The sequence below is a fragment of the Notolepis coatsorum genome (genome assembly GCF_963971535.1).
Source record: "Notolepis coatsorum genome assembly, chromosome: 4".
Lineage (NCBI taxonomy): Eukaryota > Metazoa > Chordata > Actinopteri > Aulopiformes > Paralepididae > Notolepis > Notolepis coatsorum.
Genome location: NC_140168.1, coordinates 9,267,167 through 9,292,435, shown reverse-complemented (window position 1 = coordinate 9,292,435; position 25,269 = coordinate 9,267,167). Strand labels below are relative to the sequence as shown.

The following is a 25,269-nucleotide window of genomic DNA, read 5'->3' as shown; positions in this document are numbered from 1 at the left end:
AGAGCGTTCTCCGTCACGAGCGCTCGTCCGACAGATCAGAGAGAGCGTTCTCCCTCACGAGCGCTCGTCCGACAGACCAGAGAGAGCGTTCTCCCTCACGAGCGCTCGTCCGACAGACCAGAGAGAGCGTTCTCCCTCACGAGCGCTCATCCGACAGACCAGAGAGCGTTCTCCCTCACGAGCGCTCGTCCGACAGACCAGAGAGAGCGTTCTCCGTCACGAGCGCTCGTCCGACAGACCAGAGAGAGCGTTCTCCCTCACGAGCGCTCGTCCGACAGACCAGAGAGAGCGTTCTCCCTCACGAGCGCTCGTCCGACAGACCAGGGAGAGCGTTCTCTCCCCTTCTTCCCCACGCTTTAATAAATTAGTTAATCCAAGTGCTTACATTTAGATCGACTGCTTTATACATTACGTAAACATTATTTCTACATACCATAAAATGTCCCAATTAATAGCCCAGTCTTTCATTTGCTTCAATCATTGATTTATGATTATATTTGGGACAGGCTTCTATAAAAAAGCTATTTATTACCAGGGTTCGGACAGGGAGGTTTCATAATACAGATCCAGAGTGCGAGTGGCTTTCCAACCTGGCCGAACTCTGGTAATAAAGGGCTCTGCTAGCGCCGGCCTCACGCACCGAGAGAGCAGCTGAGGAGGAGTCGAGCCGCGCGGTTCTCACAAAGTTTCACTCCGCTTTACAAGTGTTGCTATTAGGGATGTCCGATATTATTGGCCGATATTGGCATTAAAATGTAATATCGAAAATGATCGGTATCTGTTTAACATTTTTTTTTTAAATAACATTTATTTAACCTTTATTTACCCAGGCAAGCAAGTAAGAACAAATTCTTATTTTATTTATTGTCAAAAGTATGCATAATGTTGTGTTAATTCCATGACAAGAGATATGTAATGTTAATGACCTGAAATTATTAAAAAAAATTGGGGGGGGGAACCCTGCATATATCGGTATCGGTTGATATCGGAAATTAAGAGTTTGACAATATCGGTATATCGGTAAAAAAGCCAATATCGAACATCCCTAGTTGCTATTAGGGCTGACCTCGACTAATCGATCAAAATGAGCCGTAGTCGGCTGCCAACCTCTTAGTCGAATGCATACAAAATAAAATGTATATATATTTTTTTTATCATTCTTTCCAAAAGCAAAGAGGTCTAGAAGCGTGGCTAACGCTAATGGCGCGCATACCAGTGATGCTAAGTGCCGAAGAAAACGGGCACAGAGGCACTGAAAAGGCGGCACGGTGGTGTAGTGGTTAACACTGTCGCCTCACAGCAAGAAGGTCCAGGGTTCGAATCCCGCTTGGGGACCAGGTTTCCATGATGCCAGTTACCCAGGTGGGGTATCTCCCAGGCCTTTCTGTGTGGAGTTTGCATGTTCTCCCCGTGCTCGCAAGGGTTTCCCCCCCCGATAAGATAAACCCAATGGAAAAACATGCACAACAACAAGATCGCTAACGCTGTGGCGTCCTTGACGAAGACGGACAGGAGCACTTGGATTGGTCCCCTGGCGCGGCTCACGTGGCGCCTGTCTGCTCCCGGCTGCCCTTGGGGGGGAAGGACGACGGGATGGGTTAATCGCAGATACGCATTGTATGCATGGTTCGCATGTGTGCCAAATGATGACCTCGGAGCAGGTCCTAAATTATTATAAATTATTATATAGAGGATTTCACCCGTCTAATGAACACACTAGACTAGACAAATGTCAAGATGTATCCATCAGTGGACCAATTGCATGCTTTCGCAGAGGACAAGAAGCCTTCAGTCGACTCCTTCTTCAGACATTAGGAAGCCACAGCCCAAATGGAATGATACAAAAAATATATATATATTTATACTTTATTTTGTTTGCAGTCGGGGGGGGGGGGGACTACTGTACACCCACCCCAGTAAAAGGATATTTAATTGGGACTCAGCTTTGGAATCAGGTTTTTTTTCAGTATTACTTTACTGTATACTTTATTACTTAATTATACAGTATTACTTTACTGTCCCGCAAAAAAATCGGCACTGCGTTTGGATTCGGTCACCTGGAGGAGAAGGGGGGGGGGGGTCTTGATCCTCAGCGAACAACAGGTAACACTATAGGAGGTAACAACCGGGGGGGTGACTAGACATGTCACTACCAGGTGGTCTTGACCAGGAGCAGGGGGGGGGGGTCACTAGGCGGTCTTGACCAGGTCGTAGACGTGGATGTGGAAGTCGTCGTCGTACTTGATGTAGTACACGGTGGGCTTGGCGGGCACCTGGTAGATCACCAGGCCGGTGCGCTTCAGGCTCTTGTCCGTGATGTACTCCACCTGCTTCCCCACCAGGCTCTCCGTCTCCTCGCCCGGCTTCCTGTCGGCCGGCAGCAGGTGCTTGTTCTCTGGAGGGGGTTGGGGGAGGGGGGAGACACACAGGAGACAGAACCGGGGGAGGGGAGACACAGGAGACAGAACCGGGGGAGGGGAGACACAGGAGACAGAACCGGGAAGGGGGGAGACACACAGGAGACAGAACCGGGGGAGGGGAGACACAGGAGACAGAACCGGGGGAGGGGAGACACAGGAGACAGAACCGGGAAGGGGGGAGACACACAGGAGACAGAACCGGGGGAGGGGAGACACAGGAGACACAACCGGGGGAGGGGAGACACAGGAGACACAACCGGGGGAGGGGAGACACAGGAGACAGAACCGGGAAGGGGGGAGACACACAGGAGACAGAACCGGGGGAGGGGAGACACAGGAGACACAACCGGGGGAGGGGAGACACAGGAGACAGAACCGGGGGAGGGGAGAGAGAGAGAGAGACACGAGACAGACCGGGGGGAGGGGGGAGAATTAAGAGCGATTAGAGGAGCAACGTGGCGGGGGGGGGGGGGGGGGGGACACACCGCAATTAGCACATTATTCTTATTATTCATAGAGCCGCGGAGTCAAATGATGTCCCTCGTCGTCAGAAAGGAGCCTGGCCGCGGAATCGACTGCATTATGACCAATTCACACCGACAGGAGAATAGCTGCTAATTGTGCCACCAATTACTGCCGGTGTTTAATGAGTCCGATTGGCATCTGAATGAGTTTTGGAGCACCTACAGTTATTTTTTTTTAAAGGGAGCATCCAAAAATTATCATTTGCACATCAATTACTCACCCTGAAGATCTTTTTATTTTCTAGGTAGAAATACTTGATGAATTGAAGTTAATGGGAGATTACTAGGTTTTTAACGGCGAAGACGATATCAAAACATCCCGTTTTAGCCAACGGAAAACATTTCCAGTCAAGTGCTGCCTTCAAATGGAACTCGTGCTTTCCGTGTTGGCGAGGAGAGTCCATATGAACGACCCTCCGTTGTGGCGGTCACGGCGTCGTAAAAGAGGGAAAACGTTAGCCTCGGTGGCTGCCAGGCGCCATTGCCCAGTTGCCTAGCAACGGTGCCCTCGCAACGTCAGATTACAGTGTTGACATCCGTCTGCTTGAGAAAATACCATGTTCTGCAATAAAAATGATTGAAGTGAGATGAACAGACTGAAACCTTTATTTTTATTAGATAAAACATATTGACAGTTTTACTTTGCCATTGAAAAAAGGTAATAAATCACAATATATCGCAATATTAATATCGCAATACTATCGCAGGGATTAAAGCAAAAAAAAATCTCCTGACTGAACTTTTTTTCTGGCCAAGTCATATTCTTATTTTAACCTCTACTGTATTTTTTTTTTAATAGCGTTAGCGTTTTAAGGGAGCCTACTTGTAGAGCGAGCCTACTGTCCTGACTGTGACTATAGAGACCCTACTGTTGTGTGCTGGAGAGCGTGAGTCTTGTAGCTAGCTTCTGATTGATGGCGAGCTAGCACCCCTCCCCACTTTGAACCATGAACTAAATGGCTTGTTATCATACAAACAAGGGACTAAACACGTTTCGCAATTATGCCACAACAACAATGGACAGTCTCCTCCCCACCGTTTGTATATATTTATTTACCACCCACTCACTCACCCCCTCCTAATGTACAGTCTCCTCCTCATCATATGTATATATTTACTGTTAGGATCTCTGGGTAACAGTACTGTATATTTGCATATCGTATATGTGACAAATGTAACAGTACTATTACTATATACCTGTAAGGCATGTATGTCCCTATGTCATAAATGTCATGATGTCATGTGTATGTTGTGTATGTCATAAATGTCACTATGAATTGAAAATGGGGGACCCTGATGATGTAAACAAGACAAACGCCTTTCTCTGGTCTACATCCCCTTAACAATTGTGTGTATTGCTACTGGATTTACAAGATCCAGAGTGAATGAATGAATGAAAACTTTATTTAATACACGAGACCCTCTTCTTGGGACCAAGTAAGGTTTTGTCGATAATCCAATGTATAGTTACAACCCCCCCCCCATCCCACCCAACCACCTCCAATGTACAGTTTCTTCGTCAAATGTATATACTCTTTTTAGACTATTTTTGTATCACAAACAAACAATAGGCTACTGTATTTGTAAATCTGGTATGTCATAAATGTATAGATGTAGCAGTATTGTCTATCTGTATGTCATGTGTGTCATATATGTTATGATGAACTGAAAATGGGGGACCCTGATGTAAACAAGACGAAAGTCTTTCTCTGGTCTGCATCCCCTTAACAATTGTGTGTATTGAGCTGTACTGTACCCATTCTGCAATCTGTTAATAACAATCAATCAATATTTAACAGATTGCAGAATGGGTACAATACAGTACAGCTCAATACACACAATTGTTAAGGGGATGCAGACCAGAGAAAGACGTTCGTCTTGTTTACATCAGGGTCCCCCGTTTTCAATTCATAGTGACATACATGACATACAGGTATATAGTAATGTTACATTTGTGACATATATGATATGCAAATATACAGTACTGTTACCCAGAGATCTCCCGGACAAATGGGAGAAAGACGTTTATTGAGCTTAAAAACAATTGATACCGCAAATAACGTTCTGATTAACAAAGTCATTCGTTTTGTGGCATTAACGTTATCTAGATTTATCAACATTCATACATTTATCAGAAAGCGAGCGGCGCAAGCACACACACGAAACACCACCAACAACAACAACAACGACAACAACACACTGCTTGTCGCGTAAATAACGTTCTGATTAACAAAAGGCATTCGTTTTGTGGCATTCACGTTACCTAGATTTATCAATAGCAATAGTAATATATATGTTTCTTTAGACTAGAATAAGTCAAATGAACTTACGGTCTCGTAAAAAGTTGCCGCATGGTGTTGATGAGTCAAGTTTACTCGCGAGTAGAGCTAGACGCTAGAGAGTCTCAAAATGGGCGCTTCCCATTGGTGCTGAGCACAGCGGAGGCGGGTGAAAGGGCTGTAAACTCAGAACAATCTCGCCTTCTGGTTGGTTGCATTTGCCTGAGAATTTGCCGATTGCTCGCAAATGACTGTTTGGTGCGGCCGCGGTAGGGGAAAAAAGGATATTTGACGCCTCTGATTGGCTCAGGTTAAAATCCGTCACGACTCCAAATCAAATGACGGAATCTCCAAATCAAATGGACGGATATCCGTCCCAAGACGGAACGCTTTAATGCCTGCTATCGTATCGTGACTTAAGTATCGTGATAATATCGTATGGTGAGGCCTCTGGTGATTCCCTCCCCTAAAAATCTTTAACTGAAATGTTTTAGTCAGCAAATCGTTTTGCTGCCGTTAAACCTACATCTCCATTAAATTCAACTCATCAAGTACTCCTACGGTTTCTTTTGGGTTCCACGCTCACCATGGAGAGACATGCGAATTCCAAGGCATCACAGGGTGAGTCATTGATATACAAGTAATAATTTGGGAGGTGAAATGCTCCTTTAACATTCGTTTGGGCTTGTATGTTGGACTTTGTCCTTGAAAAACACATGTTAGTCGCAGTTTTCTATCTCTGTCATGAATTCATGTTGTAGGTCCCTTAAAGATAAGATAGGGTATATATGTCCAAGACATTGATTGCAAGTCCTCAAGACGTCATAATAGATAGGATACCATGTTTACCTAAACCACCCAGCCCCCTTCTGGGGTAAAACATGTTACCAACACCACCCAGCTCCTGGTTAACAGTCTGTAGTGTGGTAGTGAAAGGTTAACCTTCTGTAGTGTGGTAGTGAAAGGGTTAACCTTCTGTAGTGTGGTAGTGAAAGGGTTAACCTTCTGTAGTGTGGTAGTGAACGGGTTAACCTTCTGTAGTATGGTAGTGAAAGGGTTAACCTTCTGTAGTGTGGTAGTGGAAGGTTAACCTTCTGTAGTGTGGTAGTGAAAGGTTAACCTTCTGTAGTGTGGTAGTGAAAGGGTTAACCTCCTGTAGTGTGGTAGTGAACGGGTTAACCTTCTGTAGTGTGGTAGTGACAGGTTAACCTTCTGTAGTGTGGTAGTGAAAGGGTTAACCTTCTGTAGTGTGGTAGTGGAAGGTTAACCTTCTGTAGTGTGGTAGTGAAAGGTTAACCTTCTGTAGTGTGGTAGTGGAAGGTTAACCTTCTGTAGTGTGGTAGTGAAAGGTTAACCTTCTGTAGTGTGGTAGTGAAAGGTTAACCTTCTGTAGTGTGGTAGTGGAAGGTTAACCTTCTGTAGTGTGGTAGTGAAAGGTTAACCTTCTGTAGTGTGGTAGTGAAAGGGTTAACCTTCTGTAGTGTGGTAGTGAAAGGTTAACCTTCTGTAGTGTGGTAGTGAAAGGGTTATCCTTCTGTAGTGTGGTAGTGAAAGGGTAACCTTCTGTAGTGTGGTAGTGAAAGGGTTAACCTTCTGTAGTGTGGTAGTGAAAGGTTAACCTTCTGTAGTGTGGTAGTGAAAGGTTAACCTTCTGTAGTGTGGCAGTGAAAGGTTAACCGTCTGTAGTGTGGCAGTGAAAGGTTAACCTTCTGTAGTGTGGTAGTGAAAGGTTAACAGTCTGTAGTGTGGTAGTGAAAGGGTTAACCTTCTGTAGTGTGGTAGTGAAAGGTTAACCTTCTGTAGTGTGGTAGTGAAAGGTTAACCTTCTGTAGTGTGGTAGTGAAAGGGTTAACCTTCTGTAGTGTGGTAGTGAAAGGGATAACCTTCTGTAGTGGTAGTGAAAGGTTAACCTTATGTAGTGTGGTAGTGAAAAGGTTAACCTTCTGTAGTGTGGTAGTGAAAGGGTTAACCTTCTGTAGTGTGGTAGTGAAAGGTTAACCTTCTGTAGTGTGGAATTGAAAGGTTAACCGTCTGTAGTGTGGTAGTGAAAGGTTAACCTTCTGTAGTGTGGTAGTGAAAAGGGTTAACCTTCTGTAGTGAGGTAGTGAAAAGTTAACCGTCTGTAGTGTGGTAGTGAAAGGGTTAACCTTCTGTAGTGTGGTATTGAAAGGTTAACCATCTGTAGTGTGGTAGTGAAAGGGTTAACCTTCTGTAGTGTGGTAGTGAAAGGTTAACCGTCTGTAGTGTGGTATTGAAAGGTTAACCATCTGTAGTGTGGTAGTGAAAGGGTTAACCTTCTGTAGTGTGGTAGTGAAAGGTTAACCGCCTGTAGTGTGGTAGTGAAAGGGTTAACCTTCTGTAGCGTGACAGTGAAAGGTTAACCCGCTGTATTGTCGCAGTGAAAGGGTTAACCCTTTGTTGTGTGGCAGTGAAAGGGTTAAGCACTGAAAGTCTGGCCTGGTGGAGGTTCTCAAGGAAAGGTCGTAGGGTCAGGCTCACCACAATCAACAGTGTCTTCCTCTTGGGGTCATGAACGTGCACAGCAGATTCCAGTCATCATTAACATCAGACACAAGGATGAGCAAAAACATAACATCATTGGCGAAGGTAATGAAAAAAGCAGACATTTAAAACACACACACACACACACACACCTCAGGTAGCATCACATCATAATTATTTTACAAGATAATTGTCCTTTAATTTAATAACACGTCTTACACAGACCATCTGTGTGGATTTGTAGCGGATTACTGCACAAAACTTTTTTCAAATGCCACGTATTCGTAAAAAGAAATGCTTTTTTTACCGACACTGCACCCTCGTTTCACCGGGACTCTGTTGCTAGGCAACAGTTTGGACCAGCGGTGGGCAACCATGTCTTTTCAATCTACCAGCCAATCACAAGGGGGCCTCTCAGTCGGTCGCTCGGTCGCTAGGCGAGCTGGGAAACCCCCAGACAAAGACATAATTTCGTCAGTCATCCAATCAGACACCAAGGCGTGTTGGTTTAAACCTGAATCCCAGCGAATCCCTGTCCTTTTGTGGCTCTTTGGCCCGCCTTCTTTTTTCGTGGGCTTTTCACCCCCGCCTTCATATTATACCTGCCGCTTATAACCTGCCGCTTATATTTAATAAAGTGACATAACAACGGTCCTAGATTAGCGATATTTAATTTGAACCATCTGAAGATGAGCATATTGCAGTCTTTCGGAGGCTCTCACAAATAATAATAATTATTATTATATAATAATAATTATTAATTAAATAATTTGCAAACCAAATCTCAGAGTTCTACAGAATAAAAACAGACTTTAAAAATATAGCTCAGTTCACAAGCTCAGTTCTAAGGCTAGAGCAGATACACGTAGGTATATTATGAAACCAGAGAGACCATGACCTAGAGAGCCATTCCATGCTATAGGTTACTGCCTGGCAAAGTGATGTAATCGCGCTCCAAAGTCGCAACATTTTGACGAGGAAATAAATCGATAAGCGCCGCTGTGCCGCTTTCCGTCTTCCGAGCGAAGCCTTTTAAGGACACGGCCCCTGAACTGAGACACAGCCATTGTTGTCACTTGATGAGACAACCGCCTATCGTCCGTTTAGCTGGAATTCCGTTGCTAGGGGAACAGTTTGGACGGGAAACCATTTCATTAGCAAACATTGCCGTTAGAAGGTTATCGTTGTCCACTTATGAGGAGGACCTTTAAAGTGTCATTTCATGTCATTCTGGGATAACGTCACGATTGGTGTCGGATTAACGGATGGCATTTATGGAATACAAAATTAAGCAGCGCCTATAGTGTGAGTTAGTATGAGCTGCGTTTAAACTTTTTGTTCAATGATGACAAAACTATAAAGTAGACCATGTGGTCGAGGCGTTTCTTTTCTTCCATGTGTGAAAGCAGCCTTTTTAGATGCTTTTAAATGGACTGCCTTGCAATAATCTGCATCTTAAAAAAAAAAAAAAAAAAAAAAAATAACCAGTGAGCAATGATTCAGTGTCAGTGGAATGTTAATGTCAGCAGTGTCATTTCTTCAGCTTCAGATGATTTGATTTGTTATAACTCGGTCACCCTCTCTTGAGCACAGCCAACTCTCAGTGTGTTGAGGGGGCGTGGCCTTCTGTTCATTGAAAAGGAGATGTCAAGTTAGTATCGCAAGCGTTCAAATCCATGGGACCAGTGTGATCGGTTGCTATGGGAGATTAACATAGGCTAACCTGTGCTAGCAGGTGAACTCCCTCCCCGCATAAATCTGCAACGCCCAAACTCTGGACTCATTAAAAAAAAAAAAAAAACTCCTCAAAACCCACCTCTTCAACTTGGCCTTTAACCCCTAATTTCTCACTTTGTATGTTGCGTCTGTCCACTATGTTTGTTATTTTTCTTATCCCCCCCCCCCTCCCCTATGTAAAGCGACCTTGGGTCTTCTGAAAGGCGCTATAAAAAAAACCAAGTTATTATTATTATTATTATAAATAAATTGTCACAGTTGCTGTGGATGTTTTTGAACCACAAAAATGTAGTTTTAGTTGTATTACTTGTTTGTGGACTAGCTAGGTGATATCCAACTGACGGTTTGGGACTCTATTTTCAATTTTTCAAAATGTTCTTATGTACCCGCAGTTGCTATTGCATGTACTTATGCGTTTTATTACACGTACATGCTTACCAACTGTTTAGCCTGTTTTTATAGCAACACTACTATCACCGACATCTAAGAAGGGAGATCCCCCCTTGAACGGCCCTTCTAAGGTTTCTCCCCTCCACATTGCCTGTGGTGCTTTTTTCCTATTGCTAGGTTTTTAGTGCATTTTTTTTTATTGTTTGGGGGGATCATTCCATTTGGGCTGTGGGGGGTGCTTAATGTCTGAAGGAGTCGACTGAAGGCTTCTTGTCCTCTGCGAAAGCATGCAATTGGTCCACTGATGGACAATGTTCCCTCTAAGGTGCGCAAAACGCTCCCGCGCACATCTGAAATCTGTCGCGCACAGAAACGTTTGTGTAAAATATGCATGTAGTTAAATTGACTAGCGTGTTGCACCGAATACTACGGTACCCTGTTGCGTGTGACGTTACCCAGAGAAGCCTGCTTTCAGTGCTTTGTGGGCGGCGCTGCTGCGCTCACTCACACAACAGAGGAGGAAGCGGACAGATCCGACCAGCATTGATTCTGCTCACAATGTGAAAATGTACATTACATGAACTGCAGAGAAAATTCCCAATTTATCATCCCGGTCGAGACTAATTGGAAGCGGAGTGCAACGCGTGCAAAGCTTGACCATATGTTTCTGTGTCTAATAAAAGGTGCTGGCGATCTCAAAGCTCACATGGACACAGAAAAACATTACAAATAAAGCAGTGCGAGGCGAGAGTTTGATGGCAAAGTTGACCGAATTTATTGAAGTATGCAGCTATACAGAAAAAAAATTATTTTAAACTATTTTGATGCCTCAAAATGATGTTTTGGTTTGATAAGATGCTTGTTATGATACAATCATTCTAAGGATTATGTGTGTAATGAATTCGTTTTATGTGTGTAATGAATTAGTTTTGTACACTAATTGCAAGTTATGCAAATGTAACAAATTCGAAACTGCATAGTGCACTTTTCAATTTGTATCTTTGTGAGGTTACTGTTTTATAATTTACATTACATTGAAAAGATACAAAGATATATTTTTTAAAGCTGGATTTTCTAATACAGAAGAGGTATTATTTAGAACATTACTTAATATTTTTAATTTATTTTGTCCAGTAAGACTTGAAAATATATATTATTTTGTCATAGGTTGATTTAGTTATTTTCTTGAGATTTGTCAGATAGATTACTTTAGGCATAATACAGCATGTTGAGTAACTTTGGTTATAGAGAGATATTATTTTGTTATATAAAATAATATAAACAATAATTTTATATCCATACAGAGGAGGCATACTTTAAATATATTAAAATGATGAGACATCTTTGAGTAAACTTTGAGTATCATTAAGTATCTTGAGGCTGAGTGTCCTCTTTTAAAAAAAAATCACAATATGGTCACCCTTGAAGTCGCATGATAATTCACTTAATAAAATAATGACGAGTCAGCCTCCTAAAAAGACAAAAGTTAGTGACACGACTCACACCACCGCCGCCAAAGTAAGGACTTTGCTCTGTATCATCAATCAATGTTAGACATTGAGGGAAATTAAGATTCTCAGATGTCTTCCGCTTATCAACTAACCGGTTAATCGGCAGGTGACGTATGTTGCTCAGTAGTTGCTGATGTCTGCTCAGGAGGTTTGAGTGTTTGCTCCAACCGAAAAAAAAATTAGAGGGAACATTGCTGATGGATATATCTTGATACGTCTAGTATGTGAAATCCTCTTTCAGTGCCTCTGTGCCCATTTTCTTAGGCAGTTAGCCTCGCTGGTATGTGCGCCATTAGCGTTAGCCACGCTTCTAGGCCTCTTTGCTTTTGGAAAGAATAATAAAAAATAAAAAAAGATTATAATAATCTTTTATATATATTTTTTGCATTAGACTAAGAGGTTGGCAGTCGACTACGGCTCCTTTCGATCGATTAGTCGACTATTCGAGGTCAGCCCTACTATGAACTCAAGAGTGTAGCGCTCAAGTTCGACACCGTTCGACGACCCTTCCTGCTGACTTGTTGTACAGAACTTGTTGGCTAAAAGCATCAAAGTCAGTTAAGGACTTTGGACTACTTAAGAAATAGACTCCACATGGATTTTAATATATGATCCTTTAAGTACTGTAGTTTTAATGTAGTTGGTGTTTTTTTATAGTGGTATTTTTTTTTTACTGTAGTTTTAACGAAGCTGGTGTCTATGTACATTGTGACTGTATGTTTGTCTTTTATCCACTGCACAAATGAAGTTCCGAAAAGGAAAATAAAGTGATTTGAAGTTGAAGTAAATGACTAAATGTAAAAAAAAATAAAAAAAAAAAAAGGAAAAAAATGCAAAAGCTTGGAAAAACCCCTCAGGCCTTACCTGACTCGGGCAGGACGCGGAGATCTCCGTCCTTGTAGTCGTCCCAGAGCTGGTACATGTAGAGCACGGGGTCCTTCTCGTAGGTGATGTAATACCAGTGCGTCATGACGGGGGCGCGGGACAGGACCATGCCCCTCCACTCGTTCTTCTCCCCGTCCTCCTTCTCGAAGAGGTGCTCCACGGCGCGCCCCACCAGCTCCTCCGCTCCGGGGGGCACCTTGATCTTATTGTTCACTGGGAGGGAAGGAGAGGGTCGGCTCACCTTAGTATTAGTATTTCACATTTGACCTCAGTAAAAAAAAAAAAAATCCAAACTTCAAATTATTTATTATCATTATTATTTATTTAGAACAATTTGTTAATATATACTGTATATAATATTGCAGCGAGCGTTGTCTGCATCTAGCTTTGTAAAGTGTAACAACACTTGCGACCGTTTTCGGCTCGCCATCGCCCCGGACTGCTTTGTCGTTGTTGAATCAAGTCAAATCCTAGGCAAGCGTCTATTGTGCGCGTGAACGTGTGCGGCACACTTCATAGGTTTCGTGGTAAACGAAACGTTGACATCGGTCTTAAAAGAAAATTATAGGGTATTTTTTTATAGTACCGAAATGTGGCACCGGCGGATCTCACGTGATTGGGTCGGTACCCTTAATTAGTTTCGGTTCGGTACCCATCCCTACTTAGTATAGCTACTGTGAGGGAGGGAGAGAGAGTTCACTTTAGTATAGCTACTGTGAGGGAGGGAGAGAGAGTTCACTTTAGTATAGCTACTGTGAGGGAGGGAGAGAGAGTTCACTTTAGTATAGCTACTGTGAGGGAGGGAGAGAGAGTTCACTTTAGTATAGCTACTGTGAGGGAGGGAGAGAGAGTTCACTTTAGTATAGCTACTGTGAGGGAGAGAGGGTTCACTTTAGTATAGCTACTGTGAGGGAGAGAGGGTTCACTTTAGTATAGCTACTGTGAGGGAGAGAGAGTTCACTTTAGTATAGCTACTGTGAGGGAGAGAGAGAGAGTTCACTTTAGTATAGCTACTGTGAGGGAGGGAGAGAGAGTTCACTTTAGTATAGCTACTGTGAGGGAGGGAGAGAGAGTTCACTTTAGTATAGCTACTGTGAGGGAGGGAGAGAGAGTTCACTTTAGTATAGCTACTGTGAGGGAGAGAGAGTTCACTTTAGTATAGCTACTGTGAGGGAGAGAGAGAGAGTTCACTTTAGTATAGCTACTGTGAGGGAGAGAGGGTTCACTTTAGTATAGCTACTGTGAGGGAGAGAGGGTTCACCTTAGTATAGCTACTGTGAGGGAGAGAGGGTTCACTTTAGTATAGCTACACAGGGTATCTTTTTTTATTTTTTGTATTCTATTTATTTTTTGGGCTTTCTGTATTTTTCACCCATCCCAATTTAGTCGTTATGCCAAGTCCCTTCCTGGTCGTTGCGCGCATTGCCCCACTGTCGGCCTGGGGAGGGTGTAGAACTACCACCACATGCCTCCTCCGATACATGTGGAGTCGCCAGCCGCTTCTTTTCACCCGACAGCGAGGAGTTTCACCGGGGGAACGTAACATGTGTGCGGAGGTTCACGCTATTCTCTGCGGTTTAAATGTAAGACTAACGTTGACTCACCGCCTGCACAGTAACAGCCGGGGTAACGCTGACTCACCACCTGCAGAGTTAACTCTTTGACGGCCACTAGCTTTCGCCATCTGCACTGTTTGGCGCCAGCGCTAATGACCATTTTAGCGATGTTTCCAGACCCATCGTGTGTTCTGTATTATAGCTATGGAGACAATAGTATGGCTCATTGTTCATAGTCCATTACTGACTAATCAGTAAAAAAAAATGTATCCACTTTTTTTCTCCTCTTTTTCAATTTTTCTCCCATCCCAATTTAGCCGTGCCAATTCTCCCCTCCCCTGTCTTGAACGTTGCTCGCATGTGCCCCCCACTGGCCGGTTGTAGGGAGGATAGAAGCCCATCGCATGTCCCCTCCGATACATGTGTAGGCAGCCAGTCGCATCTTTTCACCTGCCAGCGCGGACTCTCATTTGGCGAGGAGTAACGTGTGGGAGGCTCACACTGCCCCCGCCATTTTCCTGACTTTGCTGTGCAGGCGCCCCAACCAACCTGTAGGAGTCGCTGTTTACAACGTCCAGATTACCACCCGTCGACTCCCCTCCCGCTGACTCTGCCAATTGAGTTAGTATGAAGGCCAGCCCAAGCCGGGGGCAACGCCGACAGACGGATTCGATACCGGTGTCTCGTGCGTTGGTGACGAGCGCAATGTCCGCTGCGCCACCCAGCCGCCTGATCAGTTAATTTCTACACACTGTAGTTTGTTACACGCTACACATCGCCCCATTTTTAAAATAACCAGTCTTGGGCGGCTGATTGGCGCAGTGGGCAAGGCGCTCGCCACTAACGCAGGAGACGCTGGGTTCGAGCCCAGCTCTCGGCGTTGCTACCGGCTGGCCGGTCGTTCATACTAACACAATGGACCTATCTCAAACCCTGCCCTCTTTTCTAGATCCTCCAATCACAACTGTCGCTTGCCTCGGACAAACAAAGCTTGTCCGAGGCAAGAGACCGTTGTGATTGGAGGATCAAGAAAAGAGGGCAGGGTTTGAGATATGTCTATTGGCAAGTGTTAGAGGGTGGGAAAGCCGGTGGGTGGGGATTGGACGTTGTGGACAGCGACAGGTCGGTTTGGTGACGCCGGTGCAGCGGAAGCAGGAAGTAGCGGGGGCAGCGTGAGCCTCCCACGCGTTACTCCTCGCCACTGAGAGTTCGAGCTGCTGCAGTGAAAAGATGCGACAGGCTGCCTCCTCGTGTACCGGAGGGGACACGTGATGCAAGGCTTCTATCCTCACTACAGCCGACCAGTGGGAGGCATAGTCTAGCAACGTTCAAGACAGGGGAGGGAAGAATTGGATACTACGAAATTGGGATGGGAGAATTTTAAAATGGGGAGAAAAAGTTAATAAAAAAAAAAGAAAAGATTATCCAGTCTTTTTCCATAGATCACGAGATATGACACATTATATGCAATAAGCCCAAATCGTTCTGGTTGGTCGCCTGAAGCCCCAAATCAAAGGTATATATACCATGTCACAAAATCATCAAGGGTGGGGGGGTCATTTTAACTCAAAACTGTGATCGTTGGCAAAAGCACGTTTTACGTCCGGTAAATGACTACACTGATCGGTACAGAAGCATGTTTTACACTAAAAAGATTCCAGCAGGTTACCGGTACCTAAGATAGACCTTACCTCAGTCAGAAAGTACTCCAAAATGAATAAATCCCAGTCGATCCCATGGCGATCGCAATTACTCGTGTATATTGGGTATGGCTACCATATAGTGTTGGCAAAAATATCGATACATATCGATTCTGAATATTTGAAACGGTTTCAATACTCATTTCCTGAAATATCGATATTTAATTATTCATTAAAAAAAATATATATATTTGTATAAGGAAGTTGCATTGTTCATTTCAATACCTGTAATAGTACACACACACACACATGTGCATTCAGTTAAGTCGGAATATGACTGTAATACAAACAGTCCAGTTTGTCAGGTACATGCAACACAGATGACAGTGTTTACATCTGTCTGCTTGAGAAAATACCATGTTCTGCAATAAAAATTATTGAAGTGAGATGACAGTTATGTTATATTTATCTTCTCTTATAGTACCAGAGAGAAGCTGAAACCAGCAACAAAAGCAACATTTATTTAATTTTTTTTTTTTTTTTACATTTTAAGATTGAACCTTTTTCCCTGTGGTATCGAAGTATACTCAGGTTTCTGGCGCTCAACGGTTGGCGAGATAACCCGACTTTACTCGGGTTTGGCCGTCAAAGAGTTAACAGCCGGGGTTGTAACGGCGACTCACCGACTTTCTCCGCCAACACCTGCAGGTTGGACACGCGCTCGTCTTTGAACAGCTCGATGCCGTAGACGCAGTCGAAGCCGTCGTACTTGACCATGTAGAGGCAGCTGTTGACCATGGTGAGGCGCTCCAGGACCGTGCCCTTCCACTTGGTCACGTTGCCCTTCTCCCGCCACATGTGGCCGATCCTCAGGCCCAGCATGTTGTCGGGGTCGGGGTCCGGGGTGGTGAGGGTCGACGACGACGCCGAGCTCTCGCTCAGCTCCCCGCTGCTGCGCTTCCTGTGGGGATGGGGGCACAAACACCGCCTGCGTTAAAAAAGCTGAACTCTGGTGAGAGATTGCCACCCTGTGGCTGTGAGAAGTAACTGCACTGTGTTAAAACATGGAAGGAGAGAAAAGGGCAAAAAAAGACAGCTTGTATACATAGCTGTCAACATTGGGATTTGAAAAAACTGGGTATTTCGCCCCGACCCCTTCCCCGACCCCTCCCAATGTAGTCTCCTCCCCCTTGTATGTATTATATATATATATTGTCTGCAATGCGCAGCCGTGGAATCGCGAGGCCATAGATTTAGAATAGATAGAAAGGGCACATTGTGGTGTATCATAATTCATTTGTTGAATACAATAGTATTTTTATAACGTTGACACAAATTAAAGAATATTTACACTAAGTTCTCTTTTACCTCTTATTTAATTCATTCATTAATTTAATTGTAGGCACTGTTTATATTGTACATAGTCCTGTGTGTTGTATATTGTGTCCCATGTTACTTTTGTGTTTATTGTCTCTTTCTATACACCGTGGGAAGGGGGGTACGTACAGCAATGGATTATGGGTAAATGCAACGTTAAAGCAGTGCCAATGTAAGACTGACTTTACATTAAACGAATGACAATAGTATAGTATAAAGTAGGGTATTATTTAGACTAAAGAATGGTGTTGTCTCACCCTACTCGCATGTTGAGGGAGAGCACCATACATTATACACTGAGAAACCACGGCCAACCCGGGAACAACCCCACATTGCCGGTATCGCTTCTCTGCCATTTGTAGGTAGGTAGTTGTACAATGTAATACATTTCGTGCTAAACCACTCCTTTATCCGGTTGCTGTTCTTCTTCTTCGGGTCGCAACTGTCTTCCTGCGCTAACGTTCTAATCTACACTGCTGCCACCTGTCGTCACGGAGGAAAATTGTAGCCATTTTGTAAAAAAAAAAAAAAAAAGAGAAAAAAAATTACAAAACAGGAAAAATACGGGAAAATATTTTAACGGGATGACAGCGGGAAGGAAGGTTGAAATACAGTACAATCCCGGGAAAAACGGGATGGTTGACAGGTATGCTTGTATATATAATTTTTTTAAAGGGGCACTTCACCCGAAATTCTAAAAAACATTTTCCCCTTATTAAATGGTAAATGGACTGAATTTATATAACCGCTTTTATCCAAAGTGCCTTACAACTTATGCCTCACATTCACACACTGATGGCAGCAGAGGCGGCCAATGCGAGGTGCCAACCTGCTCACCAGGAGCAGTTAGGGGTCAAGTGTCTTGCTCAAGGACACTTCAACACAATGGTGGGTGTACTTCAGTAGAAAATAGGTCCTACATTGAACTGCTCACAACAAGGTCTGTGGATTATTTTGAGTAACAACTAGGGGTGTAAGTAACGATGCATCGATTAATCCAAATGAATCAAAGAAAATATATATTTATGCTTTTTTTTTTGTGTATTGTTTTTATTGACCTATAGTCCATTCATGGTGAGTGAATCAGTTCACCCAGCCACATTTGTGTATTCAACATTTTTTGGGGAATTAACAGACAGAAAATGTATCGAAAATGTATCGAAAATTAATAGAATCTAATCGAATCCTGGTCAAATGAAGAGATTTCATGATGCATTGAATCATTGCCTGAAGAATCGTAATCGAAGCGAAGTGAGGTCGAATCGTTACACCCCTAGTAAACGTCATGATTTCTGGGAAAGACATTTTGGAGTTTTTCAAATGTATTTTGTCGTTTGTCCTGGAGTTGAACAGTATTTTGGCTCCGACCAAGGATGTCCTCTCGTCCGAACTCACAAGATCGGTATCGGGGGGGCCAATCACAGCATTTTTTTAACTGATCGGTGTCAGTCAGCTATATTAAGCCTAATCAAATTCTGATCACATTTTTTTTTTTACTAAAAACAAATGAAAACCATTAAGGGAAATCTGTGATGTAGGCTTGGCATCTGCCTCCATCCTTCGTGCCTGCAATGCATCCAAAATTATCACCTGCAAACTCCCCACACTGGACTCCATACACAAACACCCTACCATCACACGCGCAAACTAAATCATCAGTGGCCCCCTGCACCCAGCTCACCACCTCCTCCAACGCCTCCCCTCTGGTGGGAGGCTCAGGTCACTGGGCGGTCGAACTGTGAGGTTCAACCAGTTTCTTCCCCAAGGCCATACAGCTGCTCCAACTCCTCCTAATCTTCACCACATGCTTGTTATGTTGTCTGGTTTTTTGTTACATTGCACCTGATGTTTGTATTTTTTCATACTGTACTGTGTTTTCCCTTGTGTATTTTTTAGGTGGTGTATTCTGTACTGTACTGTTCCATGCGTCCTTTATGTTTTATGTGGTGTGTATTGTCACAGCTACCACCTCCTGCACCGTGTATGAATTCCACCGGCCTGGCCGTGTGGCAATAAAAGGAACTTGAACTTGAACTTTTGTTACGCTATGCACACACACGAGAGACAGCAGTGGGGGGAGCAGGGAGGCACTGAATCATCTGTGTTTGTTTGTGTGTATAAGTTATGTCTGTGTGTGTGTGCGTGTTCATTCTTGCCTGTGATATGAGGGGATCGTCCGCCAGTAATCCATGTGGTTTCTTATGAGATAATGAAGTAAAAATGTTGACGCAATCTTATGATCAACGTGGGAAACGTTTAAAAGTTACAATGGATCCCCTTTAAATTGTGTTCTTTTTTTTTTATAACCCAGGCCCCATTTTAAAACCTTGTCTGGTATGATGCCGACTAGTACAGGCCATCATTTCACTGATCGCTTTAGTATTGAGAAGCCTCTCACATTGGTTCCAATACAATGAAACGGGGCAAGTATTTTAGCGTTCAGAAACCATGATACCATGGCGACCAGTCCAAAGGGGGGGGGGGGGGGGGGGGGGGGGGGGGGGGGGGGGGGGGGGGGGGGGGGGGGGGGGGGGGGGGGGGGGGGGGGCGCTCCCTGATCAGTGGAACATGGAAAATGTCAACGTATGTTCAATTGTGTACAGATTAGGGCTGACCCCTATTAGTCGATTAGTCGACCAATCGGTCGAAAGGAGCCGTAGTCGGCTAGCCAACCTCTTAGTCGAATACAAAAAATAATAATAATAATTATAATACAATTTTTTTTTTTTTAATCATTCTTTCCAAAAGAAAAAGAGGCCTAGAAGCGTGGCTAACGCTAATGGCACGCATACCAGAGGCTAACTGCCTACGAAAACAGGCACAGAGGCACTGAAAGAGGATTTCACCCGTCTAATGAACACACTAGACTAGACAAATATCAAGATGTATCCATCAGTGGACCAATTGCATGCTTTTGCAGAGGACAAGAAGCCTTCAGTCGACTCCTTCAGACATTAAGCACCCCCACAGCCCAAATGGAATGATAAAATAATTTTTTTTTTTTTTTTTTTAAATATTATACTTTTTTTTTGTGTCTACCAATAGTCGACTAACGGCACATTTTGGCCAATCATAGTCAACCATCCAAATCCTTAGTCGGGGACAGCCCTAGTACAGATGCAATCTATTACAAAACGGTGTTAATCAAAAACGTTCTCTTCATTTTGTCTCATTTCTGTACATTTTGATAGAACCACAACTCTTGCTTCCTGCCTTGGCCCGCTTTTGAGTTGCGCCTAGACAGGCTTGCACATTCTCTCTTTTTCATTACTATTTGCCGTCATCCGATTGGCATAGTTCGACTAATTTCAGTTGTCATTCAAACGTGGATCCCCCCCAAAGGGCGGCTGGGTAGCGCAGTGGACTAAGCACTCGCCTACCACCACAGAGACTGGGATCGAATCCAGCCACCAGCGGTACCTCCGGCTTGGTCAGTCGTCCCTACTAAAACAATTGGCAGTGTTAGCGGGTGGGAAGCCGGTGGGGTAGCCTGATTACTTTTACCAACGGATTTCCAGTTCCGCGTTCGCGTTCTGCGATCCGATTGGCCACTGACGTTTTTCTGGTCGAGCGACATCTGCGCCAATCGTGTGACACCTAGTTTATCACCGGTTAAGCTTAGGCACTCTTTCGAAGTTGGTTAAGGTTAGAGTTTGTCTTAGAGCAGGGCGATAGAACACCAGCCCTGATTCCAAACTCTAACCTTAACCAACTTCGAAAGAGTCGCCTAAGCTTAACCAGTGATAAACTAGGCGTTAGGTAGTTTGCAGGCTGTTAGAGGCGGAAATGGGCGCGTCACGTGATTGGGCGCACATGTCACATGACCAGAAACGTCAGTGGCCAATCAGATCGCACCAGAAACGTCAGTGGCCAATCAGATCGCAAACGCGGAACTGGAAATCCGTTGGTAAAAAACTAGACGCGGTGGGGTGTGTGTCCTGGTCGTTGTAAACTGCGACTCCTACTGGTTGGTCGGGGGGCGCCTGTTCAGCAGGGAGGGGATCTGGGGGAAATAGCATGAACCTCCGCACGCGTTACGTTCCCCCAGTGAAACTCCTCGCCGTCAGGTGAAAAGAAGCGGCTGGCTGACTCCACATGTATCGGAGGAGGCATGTGGAAGTTCTACACCCTCCACAGGCCAACAGTGGGGCAATGCGTGCAACTACCAGGAAGGGAATGGGCATAACGACTAAATTGGGATGGGTGAAAAATACAAAGCCCAAAAATAAATATAATAAAACATTTTTTTTAAAGTGGATCCCCTACAAATGGTAGATGGTGCATTTATATAGCGCTTTTATCCAAGGCGCTTTGCAATTTAGTTCCTCACATTCACCCATCCACACAACGGCGGAGGCAACCATGCAAGGCTGGAGCATAGTAGCAAGCAAAGTGGCAAGCACCTGCCATGATGACCCGATTACATGTTTGCATATTTTGGCACAGTCTGCATCTGCCGTGATATATGATAAGGCCAGTGCATTTAAGTGCGTGTTGGGTCTGCAGCAGGCGTGTAAGTGCACCTATTCACATGGATACGATCATGCAAGTGCGCTTCTTGCTGGAGTGCTGCCTTCTCTATTGCTTGGCCATTTATTGAAGACGTTGTTTAACGAAACCCCTGTAAGTGCGCTTGTCGCTGGGGGTGCCGACTTCTCTTGTTCAGCTTATAAGTTATTGAATGATCGCTTTAAGTAACTCATGATCTGTTGGCGTCTCCGTTGTAAACGACAAAGGCATCTTTTCATGCTTTTGACCATTAGGTTCTATATACAATGAAAAAGCTCATATCCTAAGCCTATGTAATGAATTCTATTGATAGTAGTCATATTATGTGGCTGTGAGAGAGAGACTAGAGAAAAGTAATTTTTCAGTGGATTCATGCCAACTGTCAATCCTGTGTTAAGGCATACAACGCCCCTCCCCCTACCAGCACTGAATGTCCCTTTTCCAAAATAAGAAGCTCACAGTATTTAGATGTGACTCATTATGTTCTACCAATGGTTGCAAACTGAACATTGCATGTAAATGACTATGGTGACAATATATATGCATGCTGCCTCTTCAATGCTAAAAAAGCTAGACAGTGTGCATCATGCTTCTCTGCGCTTCATCACTAGTGCCAAAGGGCTTACTCACCATTGTGTGCTTTACCAAATGGTAGGATGGACCTCTCTGTACGGAGGAAATCCCACATGTTTGTTTTTATATATAAGGCAGTCCTAGGGAAGCTTCCCCTATATATTTTCAACCTAATTAGCTTTGCCTCTAGCAAAAAAAAAAAAAAAAAAGAGAGAATAAACACTGAACTAGGAAGAACAGCTTTTTCAAGCTTCGCACCTTGGGCATGGAATGGGCTACAGGACCATATCCACTTAGATACCCTGGTCTCCCTCTGCAAATTTAAGTCTATTACATAACTTCTTACAAGAAGAATGTCGCTGCTTTCTCTAGTCGGGTCCCAACTGCAAAACTGCAAAATTACTGTATTACCCTGTATTCGACTGTCGTACACTTACTATTATGTAGACTATTCTGTTTTGTATTTTTGTGTTTACATGTGATGTATTGTATATTGTATATACATGCGCTTTTATTATGTTCTTGTGTGATGTACCGCACATTTTATTGCGGTCTGATATTTGCAAATGTTATTGCAGTCATCTTGGCCAGGTCTCCGTTGCAAAAGAGATCTTGTATCTCAATGGGACTTCCTGGTTAAATAAAGGTTAAAAAAAAGGTGTAACTGGCCTATGAATAGCAAGGTGATTATGGCCTGTCCTAGCCATAGTCAACCTTATGCGGGCCTATGTTTACAATGAGGCCTGCCTGGGTTCCAAAACAGCGAACCCGACAGTTCTGCACCACTTGATGTCTGCGCTTACCTGCACCGTTTCTTCGACATGTTTCCATAAATTAGTCCTGTGAGACACAAAAAGAAAGTTCAAACTGTGATTAGTACCATGGAGGATTCAACTAAACCCAGCCGACAATGGGTGTTTTCACAACCACCCAAGCTCTGTCCACGCAAAAGTGAACCTAGGTTTAAAAGATAGGATTGATTGATCGATTGATTGAAAATGTTATTAACAGATTGCAGAATGGGTACAATACACACAGTACAGCTCAATACACACAATTGTTAAGGGGATACAGACCAGAGAAAGACTTTCGTCTTGTTTACATGATCAGGGTCCCCCATTTTCAATTCATCATAACATATATGACATACAGATAGACAGTACTGCTACATCTAGACATTTATGACATACCAGATCTACAAATACAGTACTGTTTGTGATACAAAAAGTCTAAAAAAGAGAGTATATACATTTGAGGGGGAAGAAACTGTACATTGGAGGAGGTTGGGTAGGTGGGGTGGGGGTAACTGTACATTGGAGGGGGTTGGGTTAGGACATTTGCAGGGGCCAGTTTCGAATTGCAGTCTCCCGTAGGTGCGCTTTGAAAGTGGGTAGTGATTCACATTCCTTTACAGCTGTGGGTAGGGCGTTCCACATTGATGTGGCATAATTGCTAAACGTGTTTAGTCCCTTGTTTGAGCCGAATCTGGGTTTAACATGATTTGTGGAGCTCCCTCTGGTGTTGTGGTCGTGGTATTCACTGACCTTTGGGAAGTATTTTGACATGTACATGGGTACCTTGGTCGTGTAGTGTATCTTGTAGACCAGGCCCATTGCAAGTTGCTGTACTCTGTCGTCTACTCTAAGCCATCCTAGGTTGTCAAAGTGGGCAGGGGTGAGGTGGGTTCTAGGAGTAAGCTCAAGCAGTAGTCTGACCAGTTTGTTTTGTGATGTTTGTAATTTAGTTTTTAGCGCCTTTGAGGTGCTTTGGTACCATGAGGTGCAAGCATAGTCGTAGTACCCTTGAAGTAAACCTAGGTTTCAAAGATAGGATGGCTATCACAGGCACACCCGGTTAAGCACATGACTTGCAAAATAACGTCACTCTTCAGAAAATAAATAATAGATTTTATTTGCTCACTGATGATCAGGCCAGGTCAGCTTCAACGCTGGCAGTTCCCACCGCAAGCTCAATCAACCATGTTATGTCATAAATGTCTAGATGCAGCAGCAGTACTGTCTATCTGTATCTCATGTATCATATCATATGAATTGAAAATGGGGGACCCTGATGTAAACAAGACGAAAGTCTTTCTCTGGTCTGCATCCCCTTAACAATTGTGTGTATTGAGCCGTACTGTAGTGTACCCATTCTGCAATCTGTTAATAAAATGTTCAATCAATCAATCAAAACCAACATACCAGGATGTAAACAACAATATTAACCATGTATGAGCTCCTGCCCACTAAGCAGGTATAACGTATATATACCAACATTGATAACTATTATTAGGTGAAATATTGTCATATATTCCGCGACCCGCATTATAGCTACACATATAGAGACATTGATAGCCCATTTCCCCCACATGACAACAAGTAATATAATATAGGCTACCTGGCTGATTGATTGATTGACAACTTTATTAACAGATTGCAGAATGGATACAACACAGTACAGCTCAATACACACAATTGTTAAGGGGATGCAGACCAGAGAAAGACTTTCGTCTTGTTTACATCAGGGTCCCCCATTTTCAATTCATAGTGACATTTATGACATACAGATAAGACAGTACTGCAACACAAGTCCAACGTGTGTAACTTGGTAACATTACATTAACACCAGAGATAGTATCAAGTGTCGTTGGTCGTCTAACTTTATTTACAACATTTCAATACGACGGTGACCAGCCATTTCCACTGATTACCAATGTATATAAACATGTAACCCCTTTGCACGGATTGATTATGTTTGTACGCAGAGAGCTCAACAAAAGGAAACGCATCGCCATATTATCTGCTGCTAACGTTAGCTAGCTTGTGTGTGTTCTCTCGCCCCCATGCTAGCTGCCATTGTAAGAATTTAGCGACATTACTGCACCACGAGAGTTTATTAATTACCACTCTCGCGTATTCGACACGGTAGCTAAATGGCAATAATGCGATCCAATAACGTGTTTTTGACCTACCTGAGTGATCAGTAATTTCACATGTATATACACTTCTCTTTGCAGAGCGATTCTTCTTCCACCTAATGTAGTAGGATGTGAAACAATCTGGGTTTTGTGAACTACAACTACCGACCTAAATTCACACACAACTCTTCTTCTTCTTGAGGTTTTACGGCAGTTGGCCACCAATTGTTTGGGGCATTACCGCCATCTTCTGGTATCCTTTACCTCCTACAATGTCCATTTCCCTTCACCATCATGAAGTGCCGCTAATGCTGCTACTTCCTGATTGAGCCCCCCTCTGCGAGACACTCCTTGCCCCCTGCGGGCTGATTCTGGACTCCTTGATCACTCACAATCCCCTTATCCACTAACTACCTCCTCCCATTTCAGACCTTCCATGCCCAAATGTT

The 25,269-nt window shown here is 43.8% G+C and overlaps 1 protein-coding gene across 2 annotated transcripts; it reads right to left on the bottom strand.

Annotated features, from left to right (window-relative positions):
• Positions 1-711: 711 nt before the first annotated feature.
• LOC311227073 (spindlin-1-like) lies at positions 712-24,975 on the bottom strand. 2 transcript variants are annotated; one of them, XM_084312591.1, is made up of 6 exons: positions 24,875-24,975; positions 22,707-22,743; positions 16,128-16,405; positions 12,228-12,461; positions 7,723-7,743; positions 712-2,395 (listed from the first exon to the last, which is right to left on the bottom strand). In XM_084312591.1, the coding sequence occupies exons 2-6, from the start codon at positions 22,724-22,726 to the stop codon at positions 2,190-2,192; spliced, it is 759 nt and encodes a 252-aa protein (XP_084168717.1). In that variant the 5' UTR covers positions 22,727-22,743; positions 24,875-24,975; the 3' UTR covers positions 712-2,189. The 2 variants fall into 2 exon arrangements, with proteins under 2 accessions (XP_084168717.1, XP_084168718.1); XM_084312592.1 differs by lacking the exon at positions 7,723-7,743.
• Between the last annotated feature and the right edge of the window lie 294 nt (positions 24,976-25,269).

What these genes read in the sequence shown, in the direction of transcription:
- LOC311227073 (XM_084312591.1), bottom strand. Translation starts at nt 22,726, where the DNA reads ATGTCGAAGAAACGGTGCAG. An exon ending in ATGTCGAAGAAACGGTGCAG is followed by an intron (nt 16,406 to 22,706) that starts GTAAGCGCAGAC and finishes CCATCCCCACAG; the next exon opens with GAAGCGCAGCAGCGGGGAGC. An exon ending in GGTGTTGGCGGAGAAAGTCG is followed by an intron (nt 12,462 to 16,127) that starts GTGAGTCGCCGT and finishes CTTCCCTCCCAG; the next exon opens with TGAACAATAAGATCAAGGTG.